Genomic DNA, 21,099 nt, shown 5'->3' with positions numbered 1-21,099 from the left:
TTAAATATCAAACGCTGAAAATTAAGATGTCCTTTTCTCGATAAAATCTGTTTTCACCACGTCCAGCGATCTTCCAACGTTTTCTATAATTATACAGCATCCATACAAATCAAAACTGTGGCATTTTAATTACATCGATATAACAAATCGTTTACTATAAATCTTTTCCTACATGCTTATAATACACTCGTGCTCGAAATTATAGTAATTTTATTCCCAACCGTGATACTTTTTACACGTACGAATCTTACATATATCATAGCAAAATCGACGCCAAGTCTCTGTCTCGACTAATTCGAAACAGTTTCAATGTCCCAAAAATTTCTATCAGACTCGGATTTATAAATTCTCAGTCTCCACAACCTTCGTAAGTAAAATCTCCGTAAAAGAAGACTTCTCAGAAGAAATACGAAACATTGAAAAATCAGTCAGAAAAATCTAAGAAAACTCACCATCCGTGCAAGCTTCCAGAACAAATCAACCAACGATAGCTTCCTGTGCGTTTTCTCCGAGCAAATAAACCGTTCCAAACGAATCAATTTCGATTAACGGACTAAACATAGCGAACGCGACGACAAACGTTGCACGGTGTATCAAACGCCGGTTTCTCGGGCGTTAATTTATTCGATAAACGAACGAGAGACGTTCTGCTGAAGTCGAGCTGTCTACGGAGAGTTCACAGGCGACTTTCATAATCCGACGTTATTGCACAATCGATAATCCTCCCCGGAGTAAACGTTGGCGTTTTAACGCTCGGACATGGTCCGCTAATTCGGTCGCTTAATCGAAACCGGCGGTCGTTCGGTCTCGCGTGTATCCACTTGTCAATATTTCAGATCCATAAGCCCGAGCAATCCGTTCAGGGCTTTAGATACAATCGATATCGCGTGGAATCTGTCCTTCACGGTTCGCCAACTATCACCGTGTTCCGTCGACGTTCAAATTTTCAGAGATCGATCGTTTCCTCTGGTCGATCCGAAACGTTGCGATAAGAAGCTGTTTACCGCGGTAGATTTGTAAAAAGAGGAAAGTGGAAAACTGTAATTAGAGGATTAGTAGGAATTATGGTAGTAAATCGTTCGGTTGACGACGGTTTGTACAATGTTTAACATTTCGCAAAAGAGGTTTAACAAGAGGCGACTCTGCTGGCGAAGAAACTACTTTTTGCATAGAGACAAAATGATACAACTGATACAACTTAAATGTCCTTTCTGTGAACCGAAAATTGTTGCAATATTCTTTTAAATTGACGATATTTATGAAAAATATCCATCGAATAAAGTTAAAGATGCCGCTCGGAGTTCGTCCCGTGCTCTTTGCTTTTACCGTGTTTGAATGATATTTTTCAAAATAGCGACGCTTCTCTAATTTCCAATGATTTCAAATGAAAGCAACGTACGAAGATAGAACGAATAAAAATCTCGGTAATAAAACTTCTGACCTCCAATTTGTTCCTGAAACTTTAACCCTTTAGGTAGACGTGCTCGGTGTACGTGTGTATAGAAGAAAGTAATCGGAATTGGTTACGAACTCTTACGTGCGTCAAATGTCATCGGCTTGACCTATGAACTCTATGCATACGATAAGCAATTGCTGTAGAAACGTGAATGACCTATAGAGATATTCCCAGCAACATTTCAAACGAATCAACAGCCTCGATCGTTTCTTTCTATCGAGCCAAACTTGTTCGACTCTCGATTCTCAGTCAGCGTCATTTCAAGCGAATTACAACTACGACGATGAAAGAAAAAGCGAACACACAAATCTTTGCACATACTCGCAAACGACAGTTCTAACTACGAGCAGTATCTACTAGAGTGCTGAAATTGATTTGCAAATAGAAATCATGAATATTTTTTGCGATTTATCTTATACTACCATTAAACGAAGTTAATGAAGTCATACGAATCCAGTGAGAGAGATGTTAATGACGAAGGAGTGTCGAGCGTAAGTATGCGTCGTATATCAAAAATGCCACCTATCATTTGTAATCGATATTACGAGCTAATAAATAAAAAGACGACTAATAGAAGATATAAAATTTTTTTTTAATATTCGTGATATTTATAAAAATATGCTAGCTTTAAAAAGCCTGAACTCTAATAAATACACCGATAACTGTAAAAATCATTCTCGATCAAAATTAATAATTTCAACGAACGAGTTTCCAGTTACGTCTTATATTTATATGCATTTTATTCAAATGACCAAGACGTCTTCTAATTGAAACGGAATACCCACTGATGTCCCCAAATGACGTCGAAACTCGCAACAAGATCTCTTCTATCGATCGTAACGCGTCTATTCGGTTTGACGTTTCGACACGCTCATAAAACCAGACATCCTCGGGTTAAGTTGTCACCGTGGCCTCTCGACCAACAACTCGCTGGCTACGGCTTCGCGCAGCATCTTGGAGGGGGCATTAAACGTGGAATCATGGTGAAATACAGTCAGATAAAAACAGCAGGCTACGACCCTCGGGATGTGGTCAGGTCGGGTTACGCATCGCCTTTACGAAGGACTGACCTCTCTCTTCGGATCGTAGGAGGCCAACGAATGGAAGATGGAGCGAGCAAACGAGCCAACGAGAAATACCTCGGATCGAGGAAACGTCGGATAATGTTCTCTGGGATCGGAAGTTATTGATTTTCGAGCGTTTGGATTTTGGATTATTATCGAGGATTCGTGCAACTATCGACGAATAATGCAAGAAGCTCGTTCCAAAGAAGTTGTAGCGCAGAGAATTTCTTCTTTGAAAATGGATAATGTTATCCAGGGTTTGGTAGTGAAAAAAAAATTGCTCGCGAGTATGATAAAACTGTAAATTCTTTTTAAAAATATTTAAGACAGCTCGGAGAATACCCGTCTAATAAAAAGTGTATAATAAGAGAATTTGCCGTTTCAAAGGAAAATAGGAAAAATACACAGAAAAATACAAAAGCTAAGTAAGGATAAATCCTGAGTAATTTCGCTCCAGACTTGCAAATGTGCAAATGGCTACGTTTTTTGATTTACATTAAATAAATAGCGGGTTTATCGACGAGGAATTTATCGTGTTGCCTTTTTCATATTTTCTTCAAATTTGTAGAAACATTTTTACATTCTATTCTCGGAGCACTGCGTCTTAGATGCATCTTGAAGAATCTACTCGAAGAAAGTACGACGAAAACGATGTTCGAAGAAGATCGGAATATCGAAGGGGAGAAATACGGAAATTTCCGACTCGCACATTTTATTCATAACACGCTTAACCAACAGCTCAAACATCGCGTAATACTAGACACAATATTTGCTCGGCTCTAAAATGAAAATACAGAATCTTCCATCTTTTTTAGATTCCGCATCTTTTTAAGGTACCACCGTCAAAACTGAGATTTTATTAGCACCCAATCGTAACTTACTAATCGTATTATATCATCCTTCAACGAACCAACTAACACCTGGAAATATTCGTCATCCAAATTATCGTCGTTCTACAGTCGACGTCGTCGTCGTCGTCGTCGTGCTGCTCGATAACTCCACCGATCGCTGTTCGAGAATCAGAGAAGCAGTAAACCAGCGGCGAGGATTATCCGCGGGTGCAGGCCTCTCCATAAAATCGCTCCATTTCCGTGGCGCGGCCAAGGTCAAGCCCGTTTCCTTCGAGAAGGTGGAATAACGCTCAGCGGGTACGCGGCTATTCGCGGCGGAGGATGCGAAACGAGCGTGTAAACGTCGCGTATTTCACGCCAATGAAAACCGCACGGATCATTACGAGCGATCGCGGTCGGACGAGGAAATTCTCTGCTGCGGTCGACGCCGCGTCTGCATGGCTTACGTTACGGCCGCTCTGCTTCGGAGGAAGGTCGAAAATGAGAACTCCGAAGCGAGAACGTCGTGTCCTTTATGGGAGTGGAGGAAAAATTGCGAACACTCGCAGAGACCGAAGAAGCGAAATAGGCCACGTTGGGTGCAGATGGTGACGATGAAACGTTGATGGAAATTGGAAAAGGCGAAGTAGTTTGTTCGCGAAGGGAACAAGCATCGAGGAAAATTACAGAAGGAATCTTATTCAATTTGGGTAGAAGTTTTAACTTAGGATAGAACTATTTTATTTTTATACAGAAAATTAAAATTCTCTACGATTAGAAAAAGCACAAAAATTTGGAGAAATCGTAATTCATAGATACAAGAAATTTACTTTTTCTCAGAGAGACTGTTGATTGGACTATCCGGTCCTTATTTACTAACTGTAACAATATCGGTGAATCGACAAGTTACAAAATGGAAATTAATTAGATGACTTGTAATTTATAAAATTTATACTTCCACGGGTTTCATTTATCTTATTACCGAAGGTATTACTCAAAAAAGAAAAAAAAAACAGAAACCAAAAAAAAAGGGGGGAAGGGAACTAATTAAAACCCTTAAATGAAACCTCGTAAGAAATAGGAAAGGGCGAAGCAACGAGAGCAAAGGGAGAACGAAGGTTCAATAAAGTGGCCGATTAAGGGATTCCCGTGTGTATTTCGCAGGCTGACAAGCAAAAAGATCGACCGATAAAAAAGCTTACCACCGAGGAGGCGGAATTAAGCAACATCAAAGACAGAAAGAGAAGGATACATTGTAAAGGAACACAAGGGAAAAAAGGGTTCGAATTAACGAAGAGACCGCGGAATCGTCGCGAACAGATAAAGAGTAAAAGGAAAGAGGAAGGGAAGCGGGAAAAAACGAGGAGAGGCAAGGTGAACGAAAAGGAACGAATCGCGGCCAGATTAAAGAAGAAGGGGCTTTCGAGAGAAAAACGAGCAACACGGTTGAAGAAAGAGGGAAACGAGCTTCTCTCAGCTGGCGAAAGAAGAGATCCAAGGAGAGAGCCCCGACGTTACGTTTACGCCCACCGAATCGTAGTACAGGCCTGGGGATCACGCCCGGGTGAAAAAGGTAGAAAGAGACATTAGAGAGCCGAACGGGTATACCTTTACGATACCGTCCTCCGCCATAAACGTCACGTATCTTTGGCTAAAGAGAGCTCGTAGTGGCGCCCCTCGCGTACTCACCGGCCCTTTATTAACGACGTGACTTCACCGACTTCCGGGACGATGAAAAGAGACGGTCACATCGAACGAGACAGTTCGAACAAAAGGAAAGGACTAGAAGCGATTGTATCTATGTGCTTGTTCCTTCGGGACAACCGTGTCACCTAAAGTGGAAGTGGAAGTAAGGAGAATAGCGGAGAACGGGGAATGGTTTCTGATGAAATTCTTATGTACTTTTTTATAGGATAATGGAGATACAGTTTAATGAGAGATTACTGTCACGTAAACTAATACTTTCGATGTTTTTGATTTGAATAATATAAGTGGGAGTTGAGGAGTGGAAGCGTTCGTTATTGGAAACGAAGATGCTGAATTTATACGAGTGGAAATTCGAGATTTAGAGCAGAGAGAGCGAGGATTTTATAGGGAAGTGAAACGTCGTAAAATGGTGGTTTACGTTTATAGGGAGCCACATAACGATATTAACAGCGTCTTTGGAGCACTGAAAGTGACCCGCCGGTAGTAACTTAATTAACTTAATCGGATTAGAGAATACTTGTTTCGATAATCTCGAATCTTGTCGTCTCATTTAAGTAAGCCGAATGCTTATACAACCTAATAATTTCAATTAAAATATTCGTCTATACAATCCTGCTTTCCACGAAAGATTCCCAATTTTTAACGAAGGCCTGCGATTAAAGTTTCATCGAGATCGGTAACTTGAAAGATTTTACTCTATGTCGTTCAAACATTGAAACAAATTCCTAAATTCCTGCACCACCGGTCTCGATGATATCATCGCACTCTAAATAACCCACGAAACTCTCATCAAAGCTTCTCTAGCTCAAAGCTTCCTTCTCCAATTCCATCGCGCACAATCCCAAAACGTAACGCCGCATCTTTGCAAGCCACTGCGTGTATCTCTTTCCCCAGAATCTACGCTAATTCGATTAAATACCATCGCTGAATTACACCTATTTTTCTTGCTGCAACCACGAACCATCGCAGTAGGTACGATTCACCGATCTTAAATATCGACGTAGAAACGCGGTCCAACGATTTCTGGAAGAGAGACAGGCGCATGCTGCCGGACAACAAGGCCGAGGGTGAAGAGAGGAGAGGAAAAAGTGAGAGAGAGAGAAAGAGAGAGAGCGGTCCAGTGTCTTCCGATTAAGAGCGAGCTTGCGTTCCAAGGCGGTCGTAACGCCGCTCTAAGAGCCCGTACCTGTCCACGGCCGGGTAATACCTGAAAACATGTCTCTATCACGAAGGGGAATCTCCCTCGTCCGGTAACGCCTTCGCATAAAACCGACGTTTTATCCCGTCTCCGGCGGCCGCGACGTGTTTACGGCGTTTCTATAGTCGACGGCGCAATAACCAACGTCCCTCGTCCTCTCGCGGACTCCACGAAGCCAGAGGGATGAGGAGTGGAAAGAGAAGGCCAGAAAGGGTTGCAGGAAAGAATATTTTCGCGGGGCGGCGTCTAAATTAAGAGACGACGGTAGCACCAAGTCGACTATCGGCATTTTCCAACCTCCCCTGGTCCTCATACGTAGCTATCAACGTGTCGCGATTCCGATAGGAACAAAGTTTAACCCGAGAACGAACTTTTAGAGGTTGTGGACTTTTCTCGGTGAAAAGGATCCGCAGAGACGACTAATCGGCTCTCAGCAAACCCGTTAATCGGTTAATTGGCTAGTCGGCCAAAATCCTATTCGATACGTTCAGAACGTTTTTCCATATAGCTGTCACTTTAATTTTCCTCATACGAGGATAGTACATTGATTATAGTTAGGTAATCCAGTGAGAAAAATTTCCCCTTCGTTCTCTGCCACGTTCTTTGGACTAATGTTCTCCTGTCAGTCTCTATCAAGTTTCTCTTTTGGTTCGTTCCACTACCCTTGGTAGCCCGACAACGTCAAGAACAAGCTGCGCGAGTTCGAGTTGATCGATAGGCCTATCTGATTGGATATTAATTAATAGACAGGCCAATTATGGAGCGTATTTGCACAAGTTTCGTATATTGATCGTAGGTAGGTCCAGCGTGAAAACTTTCATCTTCGTTCTCCTCCACGTTCTTTGGACTAACGTCTTTTTGATAGTCTCTACCAACGCTGTTGCGTCGGTTCTACTATCTTCGATAGCCCGACGACAGCGTCGAAAGCAAACTCGCGAATTCGAGCCGATCGATATGGCTGTTTGATTGGATATCAATTAATAGACAGGCTAATTATGGAGCATATTTGCACGTGATAGACCGGATGCAGGCGTGATACCGACGTTGGCGTTCTACGCTCGTTGGAGATCGGTCAGTGGAAGGTGCAGCTGCGGTTACTGATTGAGAAACGTTTAATTGCTCCGCTGGCAGGCTTCGAGTTGGCGCTTAATGAGATCGTAAGTTTCATTGTAAGATAGCGATCCAAGTTACTTCGGTATGGTTTTTCGTCTTTTTTGACAGGCAACCGCGTGTTTTACGTTTCAAGCATTGACAGCGTCAGAAGCTAAATCTTATATCGCGATACGGTACATGTCAAAGTTTAGGCCGGTGTTAATTATCGATAACGTTATTTTTTCCACTTTTCTTCGCGATTCAGAGGTATGCGTGCCACTTTTCTTTATGACCGTTCACGCGATATTATACGTACTGACATTCGCAAAGCGGAAATGAATTTTGGTTTATGCTTATCCGCGTTGGTTCCCGAATGCCTCGATCTAACTTTATTTTAGGATAACAATGAAGCTTCGCGACGACGAAAATGCGACTGAGACACGAAGGGAGATCAACAAAATTAAAAATACGACAACTTTCAACTACGACTCTCGGACGATATTCGAACAATTTACGGTGGTAGTCGTTAAAAAAAAAATTCGTTTTAACCCTCGAAAAAGGACGAGATAAAAGTCGAAGCTGAAACTCGTTTAAGAAACCCGCAACGTAACTCCTGCAATCGTCTACTTCGATAACCACGAGTAAGAAGAATACCACAAACCCTGCTGGACGATAGTCTCGAAAGAGAAAGACGTACCTGTGGCTGTCGTTTTCATACAATACGACGAATTAAAAGCATACGCGTACGGCACGGCAGAGTGAGAAATCGAATGCAAACGCGGCGATTGAATTTCACGATGCCGGGCCGACAGAGGGGGCGTTCGAAAAATACGATTCACACGGTGAAAAGAAAACGGTGAACGACGACGGGTACGCGCGAGGTTTTGCCAGCTCGTTCCCGCAAGAAGGACAAACGTTTTGGTATTCCGTCGACGTGTCGTCTGGCTTGTCATACCGACACGCCAGCGACGACGCGCTTCGCGTCTTCGGTACGTAGTTGGTAGGCAGACGTGCCAACCCGACGCACGGCTAAATATGCTCGAAGTCACGGATCCAGCGATCGACTCGTACGACAACGAATGCGACGCACCTGTGCTTTTGTTTCCCTCGCGACAATCGCCTTTCAATTTTTTCACCGCAACCAAAAGGAAAAACGAGCAGGCGGAGACGAGAGGCGAATAGGTTACGATTAGTCAGCTGATCCTTTGCATTTAACAGGTGGAACGGTCGGATAGTCAACGGAGTGTAAATGTTTCAGCCGCTACGCGAAAATATTTCCAAGCTTGCTATTCTAAGGAACGTGGTACGGTAGAAGATTCAGGTGACCAAGTCTTACGTTGTTGAGACACGAGATTCGCGTAGACGGAACGTACGTTATATCGTATTATAATATATTTAAGATATCGTTACGTTTATCGGATAGAAACATTAATCAGAGCGCGAAAATATTTTCTGGTTTGTTGTTTGAGAATTACACAAAATGAGACGAAAATATCTATCGATGCATCTGTACGATCGTCGAAGTTATCAAAAACCAGAAAGTTTCTATAGTTTTCTACCAGAAGGAATCACGGCTTCGAGCATTCGATCATCGTGCCGATAAAGATCTCGATTCGACTAACTCGCCGCACACGAGAGTCGCGAAGTGAATCAATAAAAAAAAAAAAAAAAACGACCATGGTACACCCGCGATAGATCGTTCGATCACGACGACACGACTCACTCCGCGATTAAAATTGACTTCCGGCGGCGGCGCGGCCAGCTCACGCGACCGAGATTCGTTCGGCGGATTGTTCGAAGCGGCGACCGTTGCCGTAAAAAATCGTTATCTGACCAAGGGACCGGGTCATTTGCATTTTCATAGGGCCGCGAGGTGTAGTTCACGGCTCGTTAGATCGGCACCATGCACCGACAGCTATCTCGCACACGCGCCACCACACATTTCACGCATCTTATTCCTCTCGTTAAAAGGTACATATATATATATAGCAGCCGCTTCTTCTTGCTCGCGAGCATTCGATCGACCGCCAACCGGAAAAGTGAAATCATGCCCGAGACGAAATAATATCGGTATCGGGATAACAGAGTCTTGTTAACCGTGACGAGCTGCGTTCTTTCAGTTTATTGCAGAGTTTCGTTCTTGCTTTTCGATTTGCTGGGATTTCGAATTTACGAAGCTGAGCGTTACGTTCAGTCTTGGCTTGCGGATCTTGGTGGTTAAAGTTTTGAGATGTATCGTGGTTGGTTCTGGATACTTGTTTCACCGGCTTCCTGAGACGCGTTGGATTATACGTTGGTTTATCATTTTTTCGAATTTGTGGAGTACACGGGTTCCACGTTCGACGTATTATTTGAGCCACGCGTTTAAGACAGCGAAGTTTCTCTTGGTTTCTAATTTCTTTGTATTCAGCATAGAAGCTATTCCTCTTAAAACCTCTGGCGACCACCCTGCACACTGCATCGTCCACACGACAAACAAAACGATCGAGCAGTCGTCGAATTCCAAAAGGGAATCGACGAAGAGAGAATCGCTGGAAGAAAACAGCAGGCGCGTGCGAACAGTTGCCGGCGCCCTGTCGTTCCGACAGGTGACAGCGGAGTCCTTAATCGCGCGATGACGTTTCCATGGCGCGAATCGGGCGAGTCACGTCGCTTAATTGCCCCCGCGAATCGTTCAATGGCTTCCATGGCGTTCGATGTGCGCGCGTTTATCTTTAGGGAAACGCTCGTTCGCTCGGCCACGACAGAAAGAAACGAAGAAAGCGTTGCCCTACCTGGCGCCATTATCTAGTAGCCAGTGAGAAAAGTGTCGATAACGAGCAATCAGAACGGGAAGAGAGGATGGCCAGAGCTCGATAAAAGGGGAATCGAATCGGGATTGTTCGGCCAAGATGAAAAATCGGACAAGCGCCAGCTGGCGAGGCGTAATTGCCCGCGAATGTTCCAGCACTTCACGCTCGTTCCTCCACTTCAGGACGATTCGTCTGCATGTCGAGACCATGTTCTCTCGAGTTAACGACGCTGGAAACGAGACGAGAGCTTGCGGTGTTCGCGCATGGCCTTCGGAAACTTCATTTTTCGTTTGCCGAACACGAGGAAATCTTAGAATCGGTCGCGCGATTCGTCTTGGCGACACTCGGGTCTTCTGACGTTCCAGGAAGATCGCAGAAACTCGGTGATAACGCGGATATTTCAAGATTCTGGATAATACACGGACGATATGTGGGTGATACGCGGGAACGAATATAGCAGAGTTTCAACGCTATAGTGTACGAATATACTAAATAATAAATTTCAAAAGCACATGCATCGTGTTTCCATGAAAAGGCGAGTCGAAGCCGCAAAGCGAAATCTCTGACGAATAGAATCTACCGGCTTCCATGGAGGCGCGTTAAAATCGGAACACCTGTTCCACAGAAGCAGGAAACGCTCGATCCTCGAGCGATTTAAGGCGAACGGTAAAAGGAGGAGGCCTAGAGAAAACGGGGGCTATGTTCGTTAAAGCCCGTCTCCCGCTGTTCGAGAAACTAATAGGCGCGCCATCACGACGGAAGCACGGGAGCCGCCTCGAGATTGCTCCGCGAACATTCCTAATCACGTTTTCTCGGAGACAAAGCGTGCTGCAACCGCGAGAAAGCAGAGAGAAGGAAACATCGTGCCGGTCAGATGACGGTCGAAAGGAAACGAAAGCTATGGGCAGAAGATGAGGAAGCGAGACAGAGGAAACGAGAAAAAGTGGCGGACAACGCCAAGAGCTCGCTCGAGGTGGGAACAAAAGCCACTTCTTCTTGTTTCTCGTCTTTTTTCTTTCTTCTCTTTTTATTTTTTCTTCCTCTACGCCCAGAGAGAAGGCTTTTGGCTCGCCACGTACAGGGATCACTCGTTCACCATTGTGACTTCTTGCACGTATGAAAAACCACAAACCACCAACGTTATTTCGCGGCTGCGAACACGAAGGGTCTCCCTTTCCACGAAGCCCAAACCGCGTAATACCATGGGCCCTCCGCTCTCTCTTCCCGCTCCTCTTTCTCTTTTCCCTTCTAGTTTGTCCCTTCGGCGGATCCAGCTCTCCGCTCCATTACGCCGATACCGAAGCAGCTTCTCGTTTGATCGACAGTCATCGACTCGCGCGTCGATCATTACCGTGTCGCTTTTAGTAGGCGAAAAGAAGCGAAGAAGATCGAAGACACAGGACGCAGAAGAAAGTAACGCGCATTCGGAGAAATTTTGACGATGAATGTTAAAGACACGGCGGATCGGTTGTGAGCTTTGGACAAATTTTTAACCGTTCTCGAAATGATCGGAAGAAACTTCGGGTTCCGAGATAGCGATGACACTGATTCTCCGATAGAAAGAAGAAGAAAGCAGAAATACACTGTGCGTTGCATGAATATGTAATCGGTAGGTCGGTGATCGGTAAGACGTCAAATTGCAAAGAAAAATCTCTGTCAAGCTAAAGCATAAAACTGCGCGCCTTGCTCGTAAAAAAAAAACACATCATCTTCGATGCTTGGAAAATCTCAGATTTCATCGCTTCTAACGCGGAAATTCCTCGTAACGCGCTGCAGTTCGAGGAACGAAACCGATTCTCCAGGCCAGGGGCCCTCTGACCGCAGAAAATCGCGGTCGATGTTGACGTTTATCGTAACCGACGATCGCGTGCTCCGCGACAAACTATCGAATCATACGTCGGCTGGTTGTCGGATCGCGGACAAATTAAACATGACAAGGTGACGGCGATACGTGGGCGATCGTTCTGCGCTAGGAACTCGGGTTTGTCCGGCTGCGCGCCAGCCAGCCACAATGGAAGCGAAACGATTCCGCGACCGCACGCTCCATCCATTCAACGAGTTCCTCCTCTCTTGTCGAAGCGACGAGAAAACTTGTCTCGCCGCTCGACACGCTGGTGGCTAGTTTGGAAACTTAACTCTCAAACCGAAGGGGTCTCGTTTTTCTTCGCGTTCAACCAAGCGCGCGGCTTAGACGGATGCGTTGCCGCGCTAGGAAGAGATTTTCCTTCGTTTGGTTATGCAACTCGTTGCAGATTTCCTACGGAGATAGTGGTTGGAACGGTTTTTGCTAGAAAAGGAAGAAATGAAAATGGCAAGGAAGGAGACTCATATCTTACGGCTTGAGTAACTTGCTTTTTCTTTCTTTTTTTATTTTTTTTATTGAAAATTGTTTTTATAGTCGCTGGTGAAAGCTCGCGTTTCGATGTTGTCGAAGAGAATCTTTCTTCGATTTCTTCGATTTGGACAAACAAACAGATATCGTACGAGGCTCTTTGATCGAGAAGTTAAAAGGGGAAGAGCTTTTTTGTGATTATTCAGGATACGCGTATTTTTACTGTTAAAGATACATTTGAATCTGAATTTGTATAAATTAATAAACACGACGATGGACGTCATCGGTAGAAGGAAGTGGAAATGTCGTAAAAACGGCAGTATCTACATCTTGAATAATATCTTCTTCTTGATGTTAAAAACATCGACCTTGATCTATCCCGTGTTACTTAAGAGAGTGTTTCTTGATTTCATTATATAAGACAAGGATAATGTACAAAAGATCGTGGTTAAGAGTCTCTTGGTTGGAAAATTCAGAAAAACGAACAAACGAATTTTTGACAAACGCCTTTCCCAAATTATTCTTCATCTCCTTCTACTTCGAGTATGATTCAACGGAGAGAAAGATTATTTTTCTGCTAATTACAGTATGTTAATCAACTTCATTAGTCTTTCTTCGCTGATCATTCTTCCATCTCCAGGCTGAATACCAAATTACTTCTTCCTTTTCAAAGGAACTTCATCCTTGTTATTTTAATCACGTCACTAACATCGAGTTACTTTAACCTAGAGAAACTATTCTGTTCGAAACTACGACACATTACAACGACGCAACACGTGGGCGGTGCCGCGTGTAACTCATTGTCAGTCAGAAACAATGAAAACGAAACGAATGTACATGGCGCTTCATTCACGAGGGCAAGGATGTGCGATGCAGATGCTTTGTGGCCCATAAACATGTCAATCGGCGACGGCCGTCAACGAGGCTAGTGGTCAGCGATGCAGCGAGCAGTCGCGTTTGTATTTTGAGCGACAGCCAATATTTAACATGGCTGATGGCGAATCTTACGAGACAAGGGAATTGCCAGACGACCAGCGTGTTATCCGAGGAAAGAGAAAGGTCGAGGATGAACGTTTAAGTACTTGGACCTCGGTTCGAAGCTTCAAGACCCTACATGGTGCTTTCGTTAGCTAAGAAGATGCTTCCCTCGAGGATTCAAGTAGCGAGAGTATCTCGTAATACTTATTACAATAAGTAGCATTAATCTATAGCTACAGGCCTCTCGTCTCTAGAACATCTTCTTCGGTATCTCAACAGAAGAAATCAAAGCTTGTAGAAAGTCGTGCCTTAGAAATCGCTTTATCAAGAAAATCTTTTCAATCGATGACGATTACATTATTAAATTCGATTGCCATAGCCGAAGAAGGTGACCACAGTCGCCGCAATAAGCCGCAAAAGGTAGTTAGAAAAAAAGCTTAAAACACGGGGGAAGAAAAATTACCGCGTTACACCGCCTTCCGATCGTAACTCAAATCTTCCCACTCGAATGCCTCGGGATTGCTTTTTACATAACCACGATAACAATGCACGACTCGTATTTTCATCTACTGGCGATTATCTGCGACGCGGCGAGCGAACGTCGATCATTAAAATCGGCGAGGTCAAGCGGTTGCAAAATTCGACGATCCGTCGAACGTTCGTTCGATGGAAACGTACGCTGGAAATTTGACAGCGCGATCATCGTCGTATGATAATAAGTGATTCATGAACCACTGGAGATCGCACTTGTTCCGATAACTCGAAAATCGTTCCTTCGATACGACTGTTTCAACGTTTTGAGCTCGACGAGACGCACGATCCTGCACGTTGTCACAGATTGAAACACTTTGAGCTTCGCTACTTGAAAAACAAATATATAATCATAAAAAATATACAAACTAGCTAATCAAATTCACCGGTAAGACAGAGAACGATTTACAAGGTTAAAGTATTATAAAATAATTTTGTTAAGGTGTGTCAATTTTTTCTGAGAAAAATGTAGTACCACCATCGAATTCTGATTCGATACTTTTGGAGTATGTTTCAAAAGTTATATGAAGTTCCGAGCGCGAAAAATAGAAAATTTCGTAAATTTCGAATCGAAAGAAATTTCCTCCCCTTTTTGTACTTGGTCCGACAGAATAGCACGTACAAGGGGTTTGACCGGACCCGATTTATCAATCTTTTTATTCTTCAAATAAATAATTAAATAAATACAATGTTCTGGAGATGTTGCGCGTATTACCTCAGAGGGAAATCCGGTGTGCACGGTTTACATCGAGTCACTACAAGTACGAACATTAATCTCATTAGTGGCCGCGTGAAAGAGTCGGCTGACTCGTCTGGAGAACGCTCCGTTCGCCATTACTTCGCCGTTATATCGCGACGAATTCGTTCCGCGAGATCGTAGCTGTCGCCAAATCACGAGTTGCATTGGGCACGAGTTAACGAAGACGCATCAACTGGTCGAAAGATAATATATGTCCCGTGAAAAAGCCGCTGATTGCTGTCGCCATTGTAACGCATTCTGTGGCAAACGGGACTGACGACACGTGGGACACATGCAAATGACAAAACGTTCCATCATCATCTTCGATACGTCAGCAGTTGGTCCGTGCCGTCAGTCATTTTTTCATCCCTGATGAATTGGATCTTCTCCGCGAGTGGTGTAGAACGAGAATAAATGTGTTTAACTTGGGAAGATCCACTCCGATGAAAATTAATGTCAAAACTTTCACGAGTCGAGTGGTGAAGTTGCCCGGTGAATAGATCATTATTTTCGAAGATGATTTAAGTATCTTTTAAGCTATGTTTTCTTCATTTTGGAAAGTCCGTAGATTGAAATCCACATAGAATTCTCTATCATCCTACGTTATTCCAAGCCATTCCTCTACGTATAATCATTATAATTCTACATCATTTAGTGTAAGTAGAACGTCTCTGTATTCTTGATCGTTTTTCTTTTCCGAAATTATTGATAAGTAAGCAATTATCAGATTTCAAGGTTTTACCGTATGAAACAATCATTTTTTAATTTCCCAACTTTCAAACGTACCATTTTCCTGATCGATCCTTCGATAAAACATTAACACGACAATTTAAATGAAACGAAACGATACGAAGCGAAGAAAAAGAACAGGATGCAACTATAGAAACAAAGCGCCACTGTCAACCAAACGAAAGCTGCAAAAAACGATGAAGCAATTTCGCGACAGAAGCCGTCGAACTGTCTGCGAATAGTTGTTCGGAGAGCAATTTCGCCGGAGTAGGAAAGAAAAAATCAGCGGAGCCCCTCTTAATTAGAAGAGCCCGACGAATAAACCGAGCCCGATTCGCCAAGATAAGGCTGTTGGGAATTTCGGCAGCTAAGTGGCAGCCTATTCGCTACCGACAGCTTCCACCGGCTCCTAATTGTCAAGATCGAGAACCGTAATTACACACTTCGACATTAGTTCCCCCGACTCTCTATCTTCTTTCCCTCCTTCTCTCTCTTTCTCTCTCTCTCTCTCTGTCTCTCCTCTCTTTTTCACTCTACCGAGACATCCTTTTAAGATGCTGTTGGATCCATTTTATGGCGTAAGGGCACCGAAAATAACGTTCAACGCATCCACGTTCGAACCAGTGATAGGGAAAGATAAAACGTCTGTTCAGGAAGAGGTAATGGGTTCGAGAAGAATTACGTGTTTTGTTTGAGGAAGTCGAGAAATATCGAAAGGTTTTTAGAGGAAGAATTTTCGTGGAATTCCAGGCAGAATGGTGTAGTCCCTTTTCCTCGAGTTTGGTAATAAACTGGTTGCTGTTGTGAATGAAACATTCGAATTAAGAAATAACGAAGAGGATAGATACCAAGGATGAGATCTATACGTTATTATAAAAATTCGAAGCAAAGAATATAATTGTTTTTCATCGAAGTTTAGCGATAAAGTAGTTGTTGCAACGCCAAATGTATTTTTAACGAAGTTAAGTCGAGCTTTACAAGAATATCGTGCGTGATACATTCTGATAAATATTATTTCAAACAAAACCTACAAAATTCGAAGTGTATTTTGAAAAATATGAATTATAATCAAAGTAAAGACGAATCGAATTTTCGATCAGCCTATCGACGAATCATTTTGCACAGCAATTATAAATAATCATCGAACGATGCTATCGTTTTATTACGCAAGTCCAAGTGATCTTAAAATGTAATTCGAGATTCCTTATCGATGATCGTGTTTGTTTCCCGTGTACGTCAGTCGATAGAATATCGAGTACGAATTCCAATAACGAAGAGTAACGCCTACTTTAAACGCACATGTGTTTCACAACTTGGCGCAAGCCGTCACCGCGAATGGCATCCTGTTATAACGAACTCGATAGAATTTTGTTCCCTATCAACACGTATGACTGATTAGAGCAGGCAGCGTCGACCATGAGGAAACGATTGCCGACCTCGAAACGATACTTCGTCATTCTCTCTATCATTGTGATACTTACGAATGTCCACAGAATTACGCGCTTACGGCTATTAATTTTAATAAAATGATCTCTTTTACGAAGATTCAAATGTAATAAAATGTCAGCAAATGCCTATTTCGTCCGAGTATAGATATAGTATTTGTACCTTTACTTTCACAGAAATCTGAATATTCTTATGTACTTGGTATAAGCTTAACGACAAGTTCAGAAAGAAACTCCTTATTATAGTTGTCACACTTACGAAAATCTAGACAATCGCGCACGTATTGTTATTTATCGTGTAAAAAAATACAAGAGATTCAACGATGAATATTGCAATTTTCACTCAGAAAAGTGTGAATAGCGACATATAACTTACGACCTATGCCAACGTCGTACTATCCGTGCCGGGGTACAATTATTGTAATCAATGGAAAGCATTGTTCTCAATGAAACCTGGACGATGAATGGCAACGGTATGTAAGTCCGACTACCGCAGGATAAATATTTTGGACGCGAGGCGCTTCGAAAAACTGTGTGTTTACAAAATATCTTTCGATCCATCGAGCCTTGCTACAGATAAAAAAAAATGATTAACGATATTCGAGAAATAGATTCCACGAAATTAATTACTAAATATAGTATTCAACTTTTTCTCCACGAATACCATACATTTCTAAAAAAATAGACGATTGGACGAATAAAAATGCGAATCAACGTTAAACTTCGGTTCGTTATACTACCTGAAATTGATGAAGATGCTAATAGCTTATTTGCTCGACAAATGGTGTCACTGAAACTGGAAATAACGCAAAAAATTCCGCACTAACGAAAGATTTAAGTAACTCGAAACTAATACGATAACTTTTTCCCTGTCTCAACTGTTCCTACGATAGGACATTACAATAGGATTACGCGTCTCTCAAGAGATGATTCTCGTTTCGTCGAACGACTTTAAGCAAACAATCCACGTCAAAAATATATGGAAGGGTCGCGATTTTTCTTTTCGAGTAGCTCTGTTTCTACAAGAAAGACCTAAAATATAATAAATATCACGTCGCTCTGTGTTAAATATTGCGCTCTCCTTAATTTTAACGGACCAAACCTGTGTCTGCCGGCTGTTTCGTTGCGGAACTATCTATTCGCCAACGACCTAACGATTCGACACTCTATGAAAGAAAATGTACGAAACGAATCGACTCACCAGTGTAACACCAGGCCGGCCAGACAACAGGGCTCTCGGTGTCCAGCTCCCTCATTCTCTCAGCGACCCGCGGACATCTCCACTCCGTACGCCCCGACGTAGCGGTGAGTATGTCCAGTTTGATTTCCGACACGAACAGCTTCCCTTGCAATCAACGATCAACCCCCTTTTCCGTTCAACGAGACTCAATCGCCCCGATCAGTCTACGCGCGAGTTAGCTCGAGTTCGTCAAGCTCTCAACGTTTCCAGCTCGTGCACGTTGGCGATACCCAAACCACCTGTTGAACGTCAAATCTGCAGCACGCGCAAACGCACAAGTCCGACAAGGATCATGCCTCCGGCACCGAAACGATCACTTGGTTGTGCACGGGTCGCCAACGAACGCGAAAGATCGTCGAGCCTGCCTTTATCGAACGACTGCACGTCCAACGATCAATTTCATTAAACAGTTAAGCGTAGATAAGAAATTTGCGACGATAAAGCACGAACGACGATCCGTCATCGGCGCGACGTGGTTTCGCTCTGGCCTTGCTACCAGAGGACAGTGGTCGTGTTCGTAAGAGCAGAGGAACAGCACGGCATAACGATGTTGCACGCGTGTTACACGAAAAACACCGTCGCGTCGCGTCGCGTCGCCTCGAATCGTCGCGTCTGCCGCGCGGTCGCGCACTAAATGTCACGGAAATGTCAATGAGGAGTCGCGGACGTTTGACACCTTCACTGTCCCCTCCTTCCTCTTACTCGGCACACAGTCACACGAGTGGAGGGTTAGTCTCGTCTTCCTCCTTGTTTAAACGAGAGGCTCGTCGTTCACCGATCCTCTCGGAACACTGTATCGACACTCGCGCAAAACTCCGGCGATCCTCCGCGTCGGCGATCGTCGACGATCGTCGTCCGACCCTCGACTGACGCGGTCTCGTACTGGTCTACTGTCGCGTGGCGAACACCTCTCGAACGCTCCTCGCCGCTTCCACGAGTGCCTTCGAGTTTCCAGTTTCCACGATTGTTTACACACGACCGCGGACCTCGGCTAGAACCGAATCGTGTCTCCTCCTTCCTCTCTGTCCTCTATATTGCAAATCTTCTCGTACGAACATCCGACGAGCCAAGGACGTTAGACAGTGTCTTTCTCTCTCTCACATACACACACACTCTCTCTCTCTCTCTCTCTCTCACAAACGTTTTAGAAGCTTCGCGTCCCTAAGAGACTTTGTCGGAGGACGCGTCACCTTTACGACGACGGCGACGACCCGGTAGCGACGGACAGTCAGAGAGAGGATACGCGATCGATCGATCGTTGCCTCCACACGTTCGGGAGGATCGTTGACGTAGCGCAGGATGACACGACACTACAACACCGCACTGCTGCGTGAGGCGACGTCGAAGGGGACAGACGGAGACAGCGGGAGAAGGACGAAGCTTGGTAGGGGGTGAGAAGAGGAGACACACGCGGCGGGAGAGAAAGGGTGAAGGAATATATAAAGAAAAGAGAAGAGGTAAAAAGAAGAGAGAAAAAGAAAGAGAGAGAGAAAGAAAGAGAGAGGGAAGAACCTGACCACCGGACACGCTGGCTTGGTAGGCACGACACACAGGTAAGCGGAGTGGCACTTAGGTTGGTGCACCTGCCGCGAGAGTCCGCGTCGTAATGGGAGCGGGGCAACGGGCGGCAGGTAGGCAGGCCCACCGCTCGTCAACCTGCGGAGAAGGGGAATCAGTCACATGGCGAGGTGCCCCGCGCTGCCTGCGAACAAGGAGGTGGTAGCCGAACCAAGTGGTGGTGGACAAAAGGTGGCAGTGGTGGTGGTACTCGACTGAATCCACGGTGGTGGCGGCCGTGCTTGGTAGGATACGCGACCGCCGCGGCCGACGAGAAGGAGTAGGAATCGAACAGGACCTCGAGAACCGAGCGCACCGTCCGATCGGAGCAACCTGTCGCTTCGGGATTTCTTTGTGGATATGGTTCCTTCGGGCGCGTCTACCGACCATCGTCGTTCGGTTCTTTTCGATCGGACGCGAAGAAGAAACGCGATTTCGTTGAACTATGTCTGCTCTGGGACGAACGAATTTCTTTGGAGAGAAAAATGACGCCGCATTCTAGGTTACTGTCGCACGATTCGAAACCAACGGATTGCATCGAGGTTTCCGACGATGGTTTTGTAATAGATCGAAGATCGTGAATATTACAATATCTCGCGAGGTATTGCGTAGCTTTGCTTCGATGCTGTTTCAACTATTTTAAAATCGTATCTCGATACTAAACGTAGATTCTGTGCCAGTAAAGAGATCGGGATCTCCGCGTGGGAATTCCGCAAGAATCGAGAAAATTGTACGGAATTAGTTTTACAATGTATTATATAATCGTTCGCTGTCGCAGTTTCTTACATATTAACGCAAAAACGCTCTCATAAAAGATAGAAAGTCTACCGGAACGATTTGTCCTGCAACGATTAGTCCGATCGTGAATTTCACATTCTACTTAGGCTACCGCTACCGGATACCATCGCAAGAGTGAAAGATTCGCAAACACTTGGCAAATTCAGGACTCCGTAGCTTGTTAATACAACTTGTACGACGTACGGCAGAATGCAAACTTAATTTGAATTTTAAAGAATGCAAATAAAATTCAAGAAAATATAAGGAAAACGTATTTAAAAAAAAAAAATAATATGTGGAGGACATTTCGAAAGAGAGAAAGAGAGAGAAAGAGTGATTCCTTCATTTAGGTTCGACTCGGTGTTCGGACAAAAGGCACACGCGGTACTTTCGTGTCTCCGGTACCGACTATGGCTTCCTACAAAGGTCGTTGGCGAGTTCCATATTTGGATTCACCGAAGGAACAGAAGGGTATTGAATTCCAGGCGTTTCCACCGATCCACGGCTACAACCTGATGGCAGATTGTCCCCTGAGTCGTCGTCGAGGAACGTCGTACGCTGTCTAACTACGTCTTTCTTTACGTCTCTAACTGAACGGAGTTACGTTTCGTCTAGCTGGACAGTATATCGAT

General features: G+C 44.2%; 1 protein-coding gene across 4 annotated transcripts in view; it reads right to left on the bottom strand.

The window, feature by feature from the left end:
• LOC117216325 overlaps positions 1–21,099 on the bottom strand; it is a 175,936-nt gene that overhangs the window by 130,761 nt on the left and 24,076 nt on the right. Inside the window, exon 1 of one of the 4 annotated variants that reach the window (XM_033462948.1) lies at positions 18,095–20,088. The exons of 2 other annotated variants lie outside the window; for them this stretch is intronic. In XM_033462948.1, the coding sequence (XP_033318839.1) occupies positions 18,095–18,149 (55 nt within the window). In that variant the 5' untranslated portion in view covers positions 18,150–20,088. Of the gene's footprint in view, positions 1–18,094; positions 20,089–21,099 lie in introns of those variants that run through there. One more of the 4 variants, XM_033462949.1, reaches the window with a different exon arrangement.

Source organism: Bombus bifarius, unplaced genomic scaffold (assembly GCF_011952205.1).
Source record: "Bombus bifarius isolate JDL3187 unplaced genomic scaffold, Bbif_JDL3187 scf7180000010271, whole genome shotgun sequence".
NCBI lineage: Eukaryota > Metazoa > Arthropoda > Insecta > Hymenoptera > Apidae > Bombus > Bombus bifarius.
The sequence above is the reverse complement of the archived record's forward strand: the minus strand, read 5'-3'. Positions and strand labels throughout refer to the sequence as shown.